The sequence below is a fragment of the Lottia gigantea genome (genome assembly GCF_000327385.1).
Source record: "Lottia gigantea unplaced genomic scaffold LOTGIsca_51, whole genome shotgun sequence".
NCBI classification, from domain to species: domain Eukaryota; kingdom Metazoa; phylum Mollusca; class Gastropoda; family Lottiidae; genus Lottia; species Lottia gigantea.
The window spans coordinates 8,560-20,303 of NW_008709752.1; the positions used below are offsets into that span (position 1 = coordinate 8,560).

The 11,744-nt window shown below is 35.0% G+C and overlaps 1 protein-coding gene across 1 annotated transcript; it reads left to right on the top strand.

Annotated features, from left to right (window-relative positions):
- The first annotated feature begins 216 nt into the window (after nucleotides 1–216).
- LOTGIDRAFT_219061 (hypothetical protein) lies at nucleotides 217–10,544 on the top strand. The gene is made up of 15 exons (XM_009062345.1): nucleotides 217–328; nucleotides 1,924–2,022; nucleotides 2,663–2,753; nucleotides 3,246–3,298; nucleotides 3,930–4,029; nucleotides 4,213–4,329; nucleotides 4,682–4,770; nucleotides 5,139–5,287; nucleotides 5,544–5,668; nucleotides 6,574–6,685; nucleotides 7,034–7,191; nucleotides 7,604–7,695; nucleotides 8,266–8,403; nucleotides 9,316–9,478; nucleotides 9,833–10,544. Exons 2-15 carry the CDS (start codon nucleotides 1,946–1,948, stop codon nucleotides 9,908–9,910), a joined length of 1,542 nt encoding a protein of 513 aa, XP_009060593.1. The 5' UTR covers nucleotides 217–328; nucleotides 1,924–1,945; the 3' UTR covers nucleotides 9,911–10,544.
- Nucleotides 10,545–11,744: the final 1,200 nt, after the last annotated feature.

Sequence of the window (11,744 nt, forward strand, 5' to 3'; positions counted from 1 at the left end):
ACTTTATATAATGCGTAGAAAATATAAAACCGACAGCAAACAAGGCGTTGTCGTGTCTTGGACTTTTCATTCAATATCTGACCGTATCTATGTACAATATATATACTTATAGCCTACAACTTATTGTATTTATCACAGTAATATTATAGGACCTTTACTGTATGTTTACTTTTTATCTAGGGCTATTGGTATATATAGTTCAAAAACTAGGTCATCCTAGACAGGTCTGCCTTCTATGTAAATACGACTTAATTTGAATAAGTCTTAGTTATTTTGTATTTCTGATGTAATTTCGTGTTGATATTGGAGCAGATTTTGCCACAATTAGGTGAGTGTTAAGTATCAATTATATATGCACTGAAGCCTACTGCTATAACCTCTTTCATGGAAGAAGAAATAGTTAACGTATGGTCCTATGGATATTTATATTGTCGATATTTCTTTATTATACACTCTTTCTAATACTGAATGTTAATGCTGGCGAATCAGATTGGTCTTCAAATGGTCATTATAAGTATAATGGAAACGTACGGATAACTCAGAAGGTTCAGTGGTTGGACCAAATGACAGTTGACAGGTACCGTGGAACCCATGTTTTCAATAATGGTCATTTATCCCCTTTCTTTTATTTCTTTCGTTCTTTCTACGGACAGCTCGACTCACCATAATGACATATTATGTCGATATTTCGTCAGTATATCGAAACTGCCATTTCTCTCTCAATCATACCCAATTCGATCCCATTCAAAATCGGAGAATGAATATTTGTACGTTGGATGGGGTCTTGTGTCGACCTGGCTTATTTGCTTGTCTACCCATTGCGTATTTCCCAGAACAGTTTATCTAAATAAAAAGGCCCATAACTCCCCCCCCCCCCCTAAATCTCCTAATATGGCGATATAAATGAGCTATGCATTCCCTAATAAGAGCTATGTAGCCTATCACCATATAAGGAGATAGAACTAAACAATACATCGCCTAATAAGGAGATAAGCTACGTATCAATGTCTATGTATAAGTCTATCAATATAAAACGACCTGTCTAGCAAGCTATCCAATAGACAGATACAGTCAGTGGTGACGAGACTAAGTAAGACTGATAGTTTATGTTGAGAGTAAACAAAATAAAGTTTATGCTAGGTTCAGTAATAAGGACGGGTCTGCCTCACCCTTACAGAACACATGATACCATTATGGAGCTGAGTTTGGCGAAAAGGCTTCGTTTGCAATGATAACACCGAGATAGTAATGTTAAGGTCGGCAATCTAACGATGAAAATGCGTTTAACTTTTTATGGTAGATTGTATACAATAATTTTAAGAATTTGTATAACTGCTGGTAATGATCATATATTTTCACTGGTCCATTTTAGAGTATGAAAGTACAAAGCACAAAACTAGTGATTTTATTTAATATAGCTGTGTCTTTGTATTTATGTAGGTCGTTGATACAAATAAAGCCGATATCCCGACTATTCCTCCAAATTTAAAAGGGTTCATTCCATTGCATGTATATGAAAATCTATAGTACAATATGCTCTTTTTGTATGCCATGTTATGTTATTCGGATTTGACATTAATCCATTTATGTGCCATACTTGGGACAAGATGACATTTTCTATATGTTTAATTATTACTAATATAACTTAATTTCTATAGTTATGCAAATAAGCTGACCAATATAATATAAGATGATATTCATATATGTTGTTGCCTTTAAAACATAAGTCATTTATGGCAATATCCAATAGTCTTTATCAATGATATAGTGGTCTTATCTTTATATGGTCGTTTGAAGAGTAAAACAGACAGCCATCAATGTCATTATGACGCGTATTCTAAAATTAGACATTGGTCACACAGTATCGTATAAAATGGGGACGTGTATTTCTAAGTATTATGAAATGTTTTGTTTTCATTGCAGATAGAAACCTCGAAGCGTTGAGATGGAGATTTTAGGCCTGATAGATATACCTCTATGGCTGATCATTATTGTATTTATTATATTTACTGTTTATATGCTGTGAGTATTTTTTAATATTGGGTATGCACTGTGCGATATGACATGCATTTTTACATGCAGAGGGGATCTGTACACTCATCTGGACCTTTGTGGTCCGGTTCCATATCTGTGATATTAGCAAGAATGCGTTGGAATGAACTGATTACAGTTTATATTAGACGATTATTGTTAATTTAAAGGATTGTAAAAGCATTTTGAAAGGTCGTTAACGATGCAACGAATATTGACTGAAAACACCCTAAGAAATAAGATGCTTTTGGTAGTATATGGCATAGCCTTTCTTTTTTATTAAATTCGATAATAATTATATTGGTGCGCTAAACGAAATGTCCATGTCAGCACTTAGCGTGTCATTATGAACAGTGTTTATTCTGTAACTCTATCAGATTAAATACAGCATTGGGTATTGTAGATTCAGACATTACAATGATAAGTGGGGTGGTACAAATTTTAGGCATTGATCTATGTGAACGGTATTTCAATCGAACGTATATCTGATTGGTCAATCAGTTTAATCGATGTTTAATCTAGTATTATGACCCAATCAAATTTACTGAATCTGTCTGAATTGGGATATTACCTTATCTTATTGTGTGAAACAGGGTCTTGTAATTTAATCCGATATTTTGTACCCTTAAAGGTTTATAAGACAGGGAGAAAATGTCTTTAAAGGAACTGGTATTAAAGGCCCGCCTGGTAGATTTCTTTACATAAACTCAATGTTTAAAAAGGTAAGCTAATACTTCTAATAATAATTGAATCTGAAATGAATATCTGCATGCATCATTATTCATTATTATTATTATGCAAGGTTCATGTCCCAAGATATACATGCGTTTAGGGGAATATGAGATCCTCAGATATTTTATAAATAATAATGGATATAACAATGGATAAAAGTTGAATGTTCCGAGGTATACATGCGATTAGGGGAAAATGAAGGGGAATATTATAGAGAGACAATAAAATATGCAAGTTAAATTAAAAAAATAAGTCTAAATATTTCCCATCATCTATCAGTTTATGATACATTGATATCCAAAAAGATGAAGTAACTTCTTAACAAATAAACACATTGTACTATTCCTGCGTGGCTCAGAGGTGGAAACATTTGAAAAACGGTTGTAGTACTGCAATGCTCTCCGTCTAATCAGACCGCACCCTGCAGGTCCATGGATCGTTAAAAGTATATTTGAAACCGACCAAATTTACCTCGTTTTCAGGGTTTTGAGCAATCTCATAAAGACCTCACTGACGAATATGGACCTGTTGTAGGGTAAGTATTAGTAGAGTAGTATTGCCACTATGTGGCTTGAATATATATTTAAATAGTCTTTAGAAGTACTTAAACTACATCGCATAATTCCCTTTTCTGATACTAAGGTACGATTGGTCAAACGGATGGTGAATCTGTCCCTTTAAGTCTCCTAACAAGCGTCAAAAAAGCGCTCCTTCTATTTTTAGTTTAAACAACCCCATTTATCTGTATTGAGTATACGCGAAAGTCGTACCACGGACTGATAGAAAATTGAGCGGATCACAAAATAGCAATAATGACATCGGGGTAATTCAAGAAAAGGTGTTTCCCCGGAAGCCATTAACTGGATCAGGTCTTTTCGCATGGTTAATTGCGTACATATGCAGCTGTTATGTCAGTTATTACGGATCGTGCACACGCATACGGATGCGTATCTGCTTGCGCGTAGCGGAAAAAAGCAGCTTAGGTGTAAACTTTATAAGTTTTTCGACACTGATATCATCGAAGCTATCGCAATCGTCATTTGATATTTTTAGCAGCATTTGGGATAGCCACAGGAACCACAGACATCTGATAGAAAAAAGGAGTGATGCTGAATTAGCCCCGATAATAAAGCTTGAATATAACTTGATTGTTTGTGGTATTTCAGAGCTTACTTAGGACAGGTGCCCGCTGTTATCGTTACAGATCTTGATATAATTAAACAGGTCTGTGTTAAAGAGGGCAGTTCGAACTTTGTTAACAGATTGGTGAGTTCGTTAATTTGTTAATTTTCAACTACTTCCATCTTACGAAATGAATATATGAAGAGAGATATTTTAATCTGAAATGGGATTAGTTAGCCTAAAATCAACCGGCAGCTTAGATCTGATGAAAATGTCAGAGGTCTCTAGATATATCTTATTGCCATAGACAAATATTCTTTATTTCAGGATGTTGCTCCAATTCCGTCTACATTTAGAGAATCCATGCAGTTTTTAAAAGATGACCACTGGAAGTTTGTACGCGGTGTTGTTAGTCCCAGTTTAAGTACAGGCAAGATGAAGGATGTAAGTTATAGAGGATCTTCAACGAATGCTTATTATGCAATTATAAAATGAATTGCAAGATTTAATATTACCCGAGCCTTGGCGAAAGTAATGTTATTGGGAGCAATTTTATGCCCTTTAACTTCATTTTAATAGAGTTTAAAAAGATGGAGCTACATAATGTCCCCAATACCTCTCTTTTTAATTCAATATCTGTACGTGTGAAACCTTTATGGTTACTGAAAGGCCCCCGATGACTCAGTGTGTTGGAGAGCCCGGGCTTTCAGACATCTTAACCATGAGTAACAATATTATCGTCGGGTGATCATTGTTATTCTAAATTATACTATATCCGCACATGTGTAAATTGTAGATGGTGCCGTTGATTCACAACTGCTGCGAGATGTTGGTAAAAGCTATCGAGATGAAGTCAAAAAACGATCCTAATATTGATGTTAAACAGTATGTACGCCTACTATCTATCAGTGAATTAATACGTGTAAATATTCGCGGAACATTTTCGGCAATTATTAGGCTGTCGAGCAAACCAAATACCAAATAAACGTTACCAGCAACTGTCAAGAATTGATTTGGCGTGACCTTCGGTCATTAGGATGGGCAATTACTTCGACTCCTTAAATATATTTTACATACATAGTTGAAGAATTAACACTTACTCCACTCCGTGTTTCTTTGAGTTTGATATAGATTTTGTATTATAAAATCTAGTTGCCGACATTAGACATATCATGGAGAATTGCTTTAAACTTTGACGATGTCTATGAAATAACAGAATGAAAAACACGTTGTGTTGTCCTGTTCTGTTTCAGGTTATTTGCATCGTACAGTATGGATACGATAGCTAGTGTAGCTTTTGGTATCGAGATAAACTCTCAAGAAAATCCCGACGATCCGTTCAACAAGCATGCGGCTATTGTCATGAACCAGAAATGGTTGATGATATTGAATATGATTACATGTAAGCCTGTTATACCGTATCTATTACTGTATTATATTCATGTATTATGTGAAATAAGATCAAACTATACATAATATAGACGTTTTGGTGTGCAAATTATTAAGCTGATGGAGACGACAATTTTCAACTCTTCAAGCTTTGATTTTTGATTGTCCATACTTCTTTTACTAGCTGAACTATAACAGGCTTTTCGTAATCAAATGTCCACCTGACAAAGCATCTATACAATGTGATAATTCCTTTCTGTGTATTTCAGTTATAATACCACCCTTAAAAGATGTCGTCAACTGGATAGACTATTGGCCAGGTCAAAATGGCAGTTTTAAGTTTTTCGTTGACGCAACTCAAAAGGTCATGGATGAAAGAAGAAATGGCAATGAGGTTAGTTATACTGTATATGAAAAAAAACCTAAAGGAATATACTATGGTATAACTTACTTATTTAATAACATTAACAAAGCTTTTAACATTTCAATACAATTTACATGTACATGAAATGAAGAAGAGGTGTAAACATGAGAATCTATAGCAGGGAGGAAACAAAACAGGCAGTTCTTCATTTCATCTGATGACGACGTGTAAATTATGTAGAAACGTTATGTACTTTGTTTTTAAAGATGTGTCTTATACCATAATATATTCCCTTGTGTTTTCGTTATATGAACTCTCCGCTTCTAAATGTTGTTATTGAATGACAATGTGCATTTGTCAGTGTTAGGTGAGTCCATAATTTCTGCTGATTGGACTGCACATGGTGTCACGACAGATTTATTCAAGTTCTAAACAACAAACTGCGAGTTTTTCCCTTCTAAGTAATCCTCCCGGAGTCTAACTCCCATCCTTCTCTGGAACGCTTGCATGCACTCCTGGAATTTTTTTCCGGGGAATCTCCACAGCTTCGATCCCCCCTTGATCTTGGGGAAGAGGAAAAAAGCACAGGCTACTCCAGCATCGCGATGTTCTTTTCGGCTAGGAACTATGGGATACTCTGTGCATCGGGAACAGGTGCGGTGTCCTGTCAAAGCAACCACGAGTTGTCCTGCAACAAATCTCGCCTCTTGTGTTTGTAATCGAGGTTTACTTCGAAAGTAAAACTGTGTAGTTTGGATATGAAATAAATCTGTAGTGACACCAGACCTGGAACTTTTCTGACACACCTCTTAGTTTAATGTGCAAATACAAGCGTGGATAAAAATTCCTCTTAACTTCAATATCAACTTTTACGCTGATTACCTCCCTTGAACTTGAGCAAATACAATGGGTATAAATACCTGCTTTTATTTCAGTCTCGAAAAGATTTGATTGAATTGATGTTGAAAGCTCAAAGTTCCTCAAGTGGTAAAGACATCACGGACAAGGATTACCAACCTTCAAATTCTCAAGAATGGAAAGAACGAGGTTGGATATTTTTCTTACACGGGTTTTTCAACGTTGATACACGAAAGGTTCATCGGAATTGTGGATAATGTAATAGAGTAGGCTTATGCCTTCGTCGTTTCATTGTTTCCTCCATTACACACTCCAAGGCGTTGCCAGATAAAGAGCAAATATTGAGGATTAATTTTCCATTTTAGTTCCTACTTTTTTTCACTTTCGGAAAGCTAATTATTATTACCATTTTCATCATTATGATATTTTTTTTTTACTATTTTTATTATTAATAATAATATTATAATTAGTGTTACCATTATTACTATTACTACTATTATTATTACCATTATTATTATTATGATATTATCATTTCAGGTCTAACTGATTCAGAGATCCAAAGTCAATCGATGATATTTTTTCTGGCTGGATATGAAACTGTTTCTAGTAATCTGAGTATGGCCAGTTACGCGCTCGTTACCAACCCAGAATGCCAAGAGAAATTAATACAAGAAATAGATGAGAAATTGAAGGGAGTACGTTACTTTAATAATTAATCTACAGACTGTACTGTATTTGAACTGCAAAACGAAACCCGAAATCCAAAACAACATATTGACAATACATTGGTAGCAGCTAATGAACTTTTTATAACACCTCTCCAGATTAGTATCTGATGTCTGGAAGAGTAAACTATATGATTATAGTAAGAGCTCCACGAATAGGATTCCCGAGTTGACTTACACGGTCACTAAGCGGCATCGGGTGTTCAAGAAGACTGAACGACATTTGCCAGAGTTGGCCAATATGATAGTGGCACTGTTGTTTTTTGGAGAGGAAAAACACCAAAACTGACAGTTGCATAATACAAAAGAATTAAATTCGAAAAGAAATTGCAATAATGTTTCACTAGTTCTATCATTTCTGATCGGTATATTCTCTATCTAGGCTCCACCAACCTATGAAAGTGTATTCGGAGGTTTACCATACTTAGATAAGTTTTTCTGTGAAGTTTTAAGAATGTATCCTCCTGCTCAGTTGTGAGTATATTTTATGTGTATGCATCTATCTTCACAATTTCAAGGCATTACGACCTCTGGCTTATACCTTGACTGCAATAGCCATTCTTGTTTCACAAAATTGGATTGCACGCAAGCGAATACAGCCAATCAAAAAGACTGTAAACATTATGGATACTTTGGCGAACCATCCAATCAAATCACTGCATTTACAAACTTCCGTGATACAAAAAGGTGGCTATTGCAGTTAAGGTATAAGAAAAGGTCGCAATAGCTTGACCTTGTGAAGATGATGGGTTATAGTAAACTAACCGAAATGATGGACTGATTACAGAAAACTTGTGCCAATTGGCCACTACAAATTTATATTTTACAATATTGTCACAGGAATGTATGGCGCTTTTCAACTTTAAACGTAAGTACGTGTCGTATCTCTGTGAATTTATTTTTTCAATGTACCTATGTTACTTTTTGATTAGAACAGTTTTTAGAAAAGGTAATTGACCACAGCGTGGACTCAATGACGTTTTAGTAACTAACGTGTGCAATATATTATACTGCAGTAAGAGAACATTATGTTTAATCTTTCAGAACCAGCCGACAAACTAGTAAAGATATTACTATTAATGGATATATGTTTAAAAGGGGATTTGATGTCCACATACCAGTATCATTATTACATCATAGTCCCGATCACTGGACAGATCCCGAGAAATTTGATCCCGAGAGGTTAGTAATTTCTTTTATTTGACAGTTGCTCAGTGGGGTACTGGCCTAGCCCATTTGCATATTAATTCACGAACACAAGACATTATTATGGAATAAACACACTTCTCTAAAGTGATAGTTGTCCCATATTCTGGGGATATTTTTGGATATATGTAAATAGTATATAAATACTTTTCAGAGATACTCGAAATGTACGAAGATAGCCTAATTCCTTCAAAAATGTCCCAAACTAGGAATTTCACTTTCTATTCTATAGGTCTTTCTATATATGATAGAGGAAGTTAAAAAGACAACTATCATTGAATGGTCATTTATTATACGCCCACATGAAATGGGGGTCATATATTGGCGTCACCCGTCCGTCGGTCCGTCCGTCCACAATTGCTCGTAAACACCTTAGTATGACTGAAGGTAGAATATTGTTACTGTACTGCCAAATATTTTTATTCAAATCAAAGCTGCCAGTGGGCGTTTATTATCTTGCCTAACAAGCTATCTTTTTATGTATAGATTAATGTCAAGGATTCAGCATTCCTCTTTCATGTTTTGTCAAGAGCTGCCTACTTTCGACTGGGTTAGCATATAATGACAACATCCAGATCTGAATCTTATTAAGAACTATATATTTATACCACTATAATAGCAATAGCTACGTTTTTATTTCGGAATGCGGAGATTCGATTGGCTGGCACGTCAGCACATTAAGCCAATCAGATCCCTCGACAGAAAGTCTGTAAACAGTATGGCTTTATGTTCGGGGCCTCTGATTGGCTGGGATATAATCCAATCAAATCGCTTCATTTAGAAACTGCTGCCATGATACAAAAATAATAGCTATTGCAGTCAAGGTATAAGTATGAAGTTCACAATAGCCTAACATTGTAAAGATGTAAGTGTGCTTCTCAATTGTAGGTTCACTGAGGAAGAAAAAAGCAAACGAAACCCATATTCGTACATACCATTCGGTGTTGGCCCTAGGAATTGTGTTGCTCAGAGACTTGCTATAATGGAAACCAGAATGGCCTTGGTGTCTATTTTACAGAAATACAGAGTTGTTAAATCTGATAAATCACCGGTAATCTATTGAATATTGTGTATGAGAGCAAACTAATAGTTATGCTATTTCTCATAAAGTGAGACCTGGACATTTTATGCCTTTTTTCTGCCTCTGATTGGGCCAATGAAGACAAATCAGTACGAAACAAAATTTCACGAAATCTTAAATGATTGAACAATCTTTGTATCTTATTCAAATATACTTTATGCATACCACAAGTTCTTTTTAGTGCAGTATTTGTGCATTGGAAAATGAAATATTTAATTTAGATCTTGTACTTTAATCAGACTCCTCTTCAAAAGTTAATTACATATGTACGCATCATATCACATTTGTACGTCAAAAGTAACAATTGCTTTATTTTTTTTTCAGATCCCTATTGAAATTACTCAGATGGGATTTACTAAACCCAAGGAAATTCTTTACTTACAATTTGAAAAGAGGTCCTAATGGTGAACAGTGAGCAGCAGTTTTTATTGGGGAGTAGAGGACCAATGACCACCCACCTTTTTTTAATTTCTAAGCAAAATTTATTTCCTTTCATTGTCTGTGCTTGTAGCCCTACATCGCTTCCTCCGAGAAAAATTAAATACATGTATATAAACGCACAATTGTTCACGAGCGGTAAATAAATTTCTTATCGGATTAAGCTGCATCAGTATAATAAATACAATATATATATAAAGACAACCAAGCTTACAGAAATGGATTGAAATTCTACCAATTAAAGCTTTGGGCAGACAACAGTTAAAAATTTGCCAATAACTGAATTTTGAAATTTTCAATGAGTTTTGATAAAAATGATATAAATCGCCAGGAGAAACAAACCAAATGATGACGTTTGGTTAAAGTTGACATGAGATTAATAAACCCAAAGGATCCACTATTTGCCACAGTTTTGGTAAATTTTACACCTTCAGGTTGCTTAACCCTGATATCAATTTCAGCTGAAGTCAACCTGTCCAAAGTCCTGAATATTGTATATTTTAGTTTTTGAATGTTACTTGCATACTATTTCTACTAGTATAGTTACCTTTGTGTATATATTTTGCATAGATTAAAATATTATTTTGTTTTTTTGCATAAGTTTTTGTTGTTCTTAAAATTGGACGTCACAATCGCCGTTTACATTACACACCATGTAAATAAATTGAAGGGGTTGTGGTTCACTTCATTCAAACATCTTCGTATGGCGCCGAATTTTAACGAATCAAAATGACCTCTCATGAGTTGGCCGGTTCTACAAAACGTAAAAATGACACAGTTCAAGCGTATTGATTTGTCAGTTAAAATATCGCGTAACATGAATAATTATTTCACCAGTCCCTAAAAAGAGGTTCTCTTGCTGAAAGGAAACACGATAGACATATATTTCCGACGTGTTCAAAAGATGGTGGTCGTCGTAATATGTACAGGATCGGTGCCTCATTGACCTGTTTCCAGAACTTTGCAACTGTTCACAGAAAACGGAACTTGGATTTCCATACCAATGATAAGACGCTTTTATCTGAGTCGGCAAAAGTAAATCGGGTTACTCACCACCACATTCAGACAAACATGAGGTAAATTTCTTGAAACATTTGTATAATTAGAAGGCACAGAAAATTATCAAAGCACGTGTGTGCTCGGAACTTATTATCAGTTTATTCGTGAGATTGAGACATTTTACATCAAAATGAGTTTCAATTTAAAACACGTGTATTATCAGAAAGGACAGGATGTTAAGAGCACGTGGACTAGTAATCTAGAATCAGTAACTACAATAGTAGAAGGAAGAAGGAAATGAACAATGATAAGAATCACAATACAATTATTAGTCATCTGTTATCGAGACTATCTAACAGTGATAATCGTAAAAATACAAAAAAAAGAACGCACTTAAATTTGATCCATACTTATGTCACCATGTGGTAGTGAACCATAGGCATTAGACCAAGCCTTACACAAAATATGACATGGCGTATAGAGGCCAAGTACATGTTTTTAGTTACACATGCTTACGATTGCTTGTTGAAAAGTTTCAAAATGAAAACGAAATTAGCCGGTCGCTATTTTGCTTTTAATGACTTTTTAGAGTTGTATCAGAAAATCCTTAGAAAGACTCATACTAGGTCGACGGGTTTTAATTATTTCTCTACACAGTCCCCTTCTAGATTTACACTCTTTTGAGTTGACTTTTACCAGCGTTGCTGTCAGATCTCGATGCAAGTCAAGAAAGGATTTTCTGCAGCCACCCTAAAGAAGTCATTCACAGCGGAAATGACGTCATCATTAATAGCAAAAT

What these genes read in the sequence shown, in the direction of transcription:
- LOTGIDRAFT_219061 (XM_009062345.1), top strand. Translation starts at nt 1,946, where the DNA reads ATGGAGATTTTAGGCCTGATAGATATACCTCTATGGCTGATCATTATT. An exon ending in GATATTGAATATGATTACAT is followed by an intron (nt 5,288 to 5,543) that starts GTAAGCCTGTTA and finishes TGTGTATTTCAG; the next exon opens with TTATAATACCACCCTTAAAA. An exon ending in TTAAATCTGATAAATCACCG is followed by an intron (nt 9,479 to 9,832) that starts GTAATCTATTGA and finishes TTTTTTTTTCAG; the next exon opens with ATCCCTATTGAAATTACTCA.